The following is a 5434-nucleotide window of genomic DNA, read 5'->3' as shown; positions in this document are numbered from 1 at the left end:
AAATGAGTGTGTTGCCAAGAGGGGGAAAAAACGTGAATTAGGAAGCATTTGATGAATTTTTTTCTAATATGCCCTCATTCATTGGAGTCCCAATCAATTTTCGGATTGCTGCTGTAGTCACATCGATTTTTAGACTCCTTTTTCGCATTGTTTTTTCAATCATCAACTTTTAGCTGTAATTCCATTTCATTCTTGTTAATTGTTATGGTCCATATTGATTACCATAACTAGCTGGTAGCATTCCAGATTGACGACAGGCAGGCGATTATCTTCTCTTACCATCTGCAGAACGGATCGGAGCAATCGAGGCCCTGAACTCTATACATTTTAAAGAAACGAGCCCTCCGCCGAATCGCCAATCCTTGTAAGCCAAATCTCGGCAGAAGAAGCTTTCCACCCAACCACCCCAAGGAAGCGTCGCTTGGCAGGCAGAGCAGCATCCGGCACGAAGCAAAGCCTCCTCTCCTCCCCTCCTCCGTGTCCAAGAAAACACACCCGCGCACCAAGCAAAGGCGCACTCGCGTAGAAAACAACAGGAAAATGCGCGCCACCTTTCTCCTCCTCTTCCTCCTCCTGCTGTCCGGCCACGCCCCGGCGCCGGCGCTCGCGCTGCCGCCGCGCCCGCCGGTGCGCTGCGCCACCGGCGGCGGCTGCGTGCTGTCCAACGCCTACGGCGCGTGGTCCAGCGACCGCGCTGACTGCCCCGTGTCCGCCGTCGCGTACCCGGCGTCGGAGCCGGAGGTGGTCGCGGCCGTGGCGCGCGCCAGCGCCGCCGGTGCCCGCGTCAAGGTCGTCAGCGGCTTCGCGCACACCATCCCCAAGCTCGCCTGCCCCGGCGGCGGCGGCGGCGGGAACGCAAGCACCCTGCTCATCAGCACGGCGAGGCTGGCGGGCGTGGAGGTGGACGCCGCGGCGCGGACGGTGACCGCGGACGCCGGCGCGCCGCTGCGGGCCGTCATCGACGCGGCGGAGGCGCGCGGGCTCAGCCTCGCGGCGGCGCCCTACTGGGAGGGCGTCAGCGTGGGCGGGCTTGTGAGCACGGGGTCCCACGGCAGCTCGTGGTGGGGGCGGGGCGGCGCCGTGCACGACCACGTGGTGGGCCTCAGGCTCGTCGCGCCCGCCGGCGAGGCCGACGGCTGGGCCACCGTCCTGCCGCTGCGCAGGGGCGACGAGCTCTTCCCCGCCGCGCTCGTCTCCCTCGGACTGCTTGGGGTCGTCACCAAGGTAACTAGCGATCAAAATGTCATCGTCACCATATCTTACGGATTCTCGCAAACCATGTCTGTTTCCTCCACGAAAAAAGGGACATGTTTCATTCCGCATTCAAAACAGTCTGCGTTATTCTTTTCATATTTTGACTTATTTGAGCCTGATAGGCGCAATTCTACACCTGTAGAAAGCAGATAATTTTTTTTAAATAACCATTACTGAATAACTATTAATTGAAGATAATTTAAACAAAACATAAAGACTTTACAATTCGAATTATATTGTCATAATATTCATAAACTACAGAAGGAAATTATCAACATCCAGTGCAATGAATTGCAAAACAAGATAAGCCGAGCAAAACGAAAACCAAAACTGCTGCATATACCTCCACGATTAGTAAGTATTGTGATATTCTTCTATTCTGTATGAAAACGATATATGCGAAAGCATACACAAACAAAAGGTATCTACTTTTAACAACTCATATTATACAACATTGATTGGCTTAACAAATATTGTATCCTGTTACCTAACAAATGCGCTGTGGTTGCTCATCAAAATTAAGTGCAGCAAATGCATAGGCCACATTGTCGTTGGGTGCCCTAATTTGAGACAACTGGAATTAGTGTTTAGCCAACAAAAGTGTTCAAAATAGTTGGGAACCGATTGGTTCCTGGCACTTCAAGTAAATGTTCATCTGCCTCTTGCCGGTCTGACGAACCTGCTGATTGGTTCCTTGGATTGATGGATATATAGTAGGCAGTAGTACACTAGTACTCGCTTTGGTCTCAATTTGAAATGTCGGCTGAAACTTGTAAATAAATTTTAATAATCATACAAATTTAAGAATACTTATTGGATCTGTAAATATATTCTACAAAAATTGCATGATAAACTAAGGAGTTTGAACATGATGTTATCAGTTATCATATTTGACATTAGTTGCCGAAATAACATTTGGAGGTTATGCCAAACTCTTAATCCACCTATGTTTTGCTTGTTTGAGATGGCAAAAGGCCTCTCTACCTTTTTCTGCTCAAAAAGAGACGCCAACAAGCTCATGCAAATTTTAGCTAATCACTTTAACAAAATAAACAAAATTTGATATATCTTTCTTTTTTTGACATAACACTAACTTTATGCGCAACTTACATAATCCGAAGTTACTAAAGTCAAGGCGCCATTAACAATCTACTATAAACAAGCAAGGACAAAGAAAAAAATAAAGCGAGGGAAAACAAAAGACCAACATATGCTTGCCTGTGATGCTCGTTTAGTGAAGCAAAATGTACAACAACATGTTATTGATTCACGCTTTGCTTAATCATAGCTAGCTACTTGTCCATAGCAGAAAGCCAGAAATAGCCCCACATTTTGTCTAGACTCTTGGAATCACGCAACGGATAGATAAATTTTCAGTTCTCTGGTTGCACTTGAACACCGAGCAAGCTAACTAAATTTTTTGGTACTCTATTGTTTCAGTGTGCAAAGCAAACATATAGGGTATTTTTATTGTTTCGTGGTAAACATAAGCTGCTCATCATTCCAGTTTTCTGAATAAGAGACACCCTGGATACTGCATTAGAACACGGATTGATCCGTTTCTGCATCTTAGCAACCTCTCCCCTTATTTTTAATTGTCGGATGGCGAATCAGAATCCCAAGTTCACGTGATGAGTTTACTTTCATTCAAAGGAGTTCACACACGCAATCTATGACTATGAGTGATGTGTTCCTCGTGATCGTACATATATTGCTAATAATGTACAAATACTGTCAGCACAATGAAGTCGATTGTTGAGATTTTCCATAATAAACTACTCAACCTTAATTAAATTGTGCCAATGCCAGCTGATAGACATTTCTTTTCTTTTCCCTTCCTTTGGTACCACGTATCTTGGAGCTGGCATTAGTGTTTGCTATCTGAAGTTCTGAATGTAAGACGCTTCAGCTGCGTTCTGCGAAAATGTTATTGCATTCAGAAGTGCGTTTATTTGTCCTTTTTGCGAGACTGGCGAGGGATTAGCTTTGAGTAAGTTATCTTCTCCCCCCCCCCCCCCCCCTACATGAATCACATGGTGCATAGATACTCATACATTCGCTTCTCTGACTGAACCACTAGACTGATCAAGATAATTACAAAATAGTATTATCGTTCTGTACTTCTAAATGATTGCCTACTTTAGATTTTCTCCAAGGGACGAATCAGCGGCACATGATTCCAGTTCTCTGAATAAGATCCTCTAGATTTATATCGAGCCAGTCAGAGTACAGCTGGAGCTTCATTCCTTCATTATACTGCCAAACAGAATCCGAAGTCTTCTAATTCTGAATTATCGTTGGAACCGATGTTCACATGTGCAATCAGTTTTCAGGGCATAAGACGCGCTCCAATGCTTGCAGTCACACTATGACATTAACATTATTTACATAATGTGCACACTATAATACTAATCTTTACCTGTGGACTGTGGTGAAGACAATGAAAGGGTTGTGAATTTTGGTATGGTATAAATCGACTTCAGAGATCTATTGAAATAAACAACTGCATTTTCTTCAGAACAGCCCTTTCTGTTGGGAATTTCAGGGCCTCTCAGCTAGTATTTAGTTTTTTTCTTCCCCCCCCCCCCCCCCCCCCCCTCAACTTTTGAAGAGTTGAGTTGTCTTCAATCAGAAACTAAATACAAAAGAGATACAGGTTAGCTTTGTAATGTCATAAGCTCCAAATGTATCATCATCATTCATGTTCACTCCGAGGTGGTTTGCAGATCACGCTGTCACTGGAGCCGAGGTTCAAGCGGAGCATCACCTACGAGTACAGGGACGACTCCACCATCCAGGACGACTTCGCCGCCCACGCGGCGCGCCACGAGTTCGCCGACATCACCTGGTACCCGTCCCAGCGCACGGCCATGTACCGCGTCGACGACCGCGCGCCGCTCAGCGCGTCCGGCGACGGCGTGAACGACTTCATCGGCTTCCAGGCCACCCCCATCGCGGCCAACGCCGCCCTCAGGGCGCTGGAGACCACGCTGGAGCGGTCCAAGAACGTGCGGGGCAAGTGCGCGCTGGCGGCGGCGGAGTCCGCGGCGAAGCGGCTCGTCGGCAACGGGCTCAAGAACAACGGCCTCCTCTTCACGGGGTACCCCGTGGTGGGGTACCAGGGGAAGATGCAGACGTCGGGCTCCTGCGCGCGCTCGCCGGCGGCCGACCTGCTCGGCGCGTGCGGGTGGGACCCGCGGTTCCACGGCATCTCCTTCTACGAGTCCACGGCGATCTTCTCGCCGGCGCGGTTCCGGGACTTCGCCCTCGACGTGAAGCGCCTGCGCGACGCGGCCGGCGCCGAGAGCCTCTGCGGCGTGGACGTGTACAACGGCCTCCTGGTCCGGTTCGTGAAGGCGTCGGCGGCGCACCTGGGGCAGCCGGAGGACTCGGTGGTGGTGGACTTCAACTACTACCGCGCGTCGGACCCGGCGGGGCCGCGGCTGGGCGAGGACGTGTGGGAGGAGGTGGAGCAGCTGGCGTTCGTCAAGCACGGCGCCAGGCCGCACTGGGCCAAGAACCGGCTCGTGGCGTTCGCCGGCGTGCAGGGGAAGTACCCGCGGTGGGGGCTGTTCGCGGCGGCGAAGCGGCGGCTGGACCCGCGGGGGCTGTTCGACAGCCCGTGGTCCGACGAGGTCGTCGGCGGGGTGGAGACGGACAGGGGCGACGGGTGCGCGCTCGACGGCCGGTGCGTGTGCTCGGAGGACAAGCATTGCAGCCCCGGGCAGGGGTACTACTGCAGGCAGGGGCTTGTGTTCGCAGAGGCCAGGGTGTGCAGGTACTCGGTGTCGCAGAATCAGTGAAACTTGTCGGTTTGCCAACCCTCCTCATCTGATTGATTCTTTGGTGTAGCGATTTACCAAAAGCCTGTCTGCAATGTGCAGTGTGGATAATAATACTGCATCTCTATTTTCACTTTCAAGCGTACTGCGAGGCATACGTGACCAACTAACAGAATCAGAGGAAGACTACTCACATGGTCGACTACGAGCGGGGGCTCAACAGCAAGGGGAGGCTGTGGCACAACAGCAAGGGCAGGTGGCGGCACAATAGGAACCGGTGTGGCAAAGCAACAAGCACCGCCAGACTGCGCCTAACCCTAACACCACGCTCGCGGTTGCGGATGCTAGGGATATGCCCAAAAATGGAACCTAGGTGGCCAAGAGGTGCAACGGGAGGG

The 5434-nt window shown here is 50.9% G+C and overlaps 1 protein-coding gene across 1 annotated transcript; it reads left to right on the top strand.

The window, feature by feature from the left end:
• Positions 1-331: 331 nt before the first annotated feature.
• On the top strand, positions 332-5169 carry LOC120698286 (L-gulonolactone oxidase 3-like). The gene is made up of 2 exons (XM_039981825.1): positions 332-1224; positions 3981-5169. The coding sequence occupies exons 1-2, from the start codon at positions 541-543 to the stop codon at positions 5055-5057; spliced, it is 1761 nt and encodes a 586-aa protein (XP_039837759.1). The 5' UTR covers positions 332-540; the 3' UTR covers positions 5058-5169.
• Positions 5170-5434: the final 265 nt, after the last annotated feature.

The sequence above is a fragment of the Panicum virgatum genome, chromosome 1K (genome assembly GCF_016808335.1).
Source record: "Panicum virgatum strain AP13 chromosome 1K, P.virgatum_v5, whole genome shotgun sequence".
NCBI classification, from domain to species: Eukaryota; Viridiplantae; Streptophyta; class Magnoliopsida; order Poales; family Poaceae; genus Panicum; species Panicum virgatum.
Note: the sequence above shows the minus strand (reverse complement) of the source record. Positions and strands in the feature narration are given on the sequence as shown.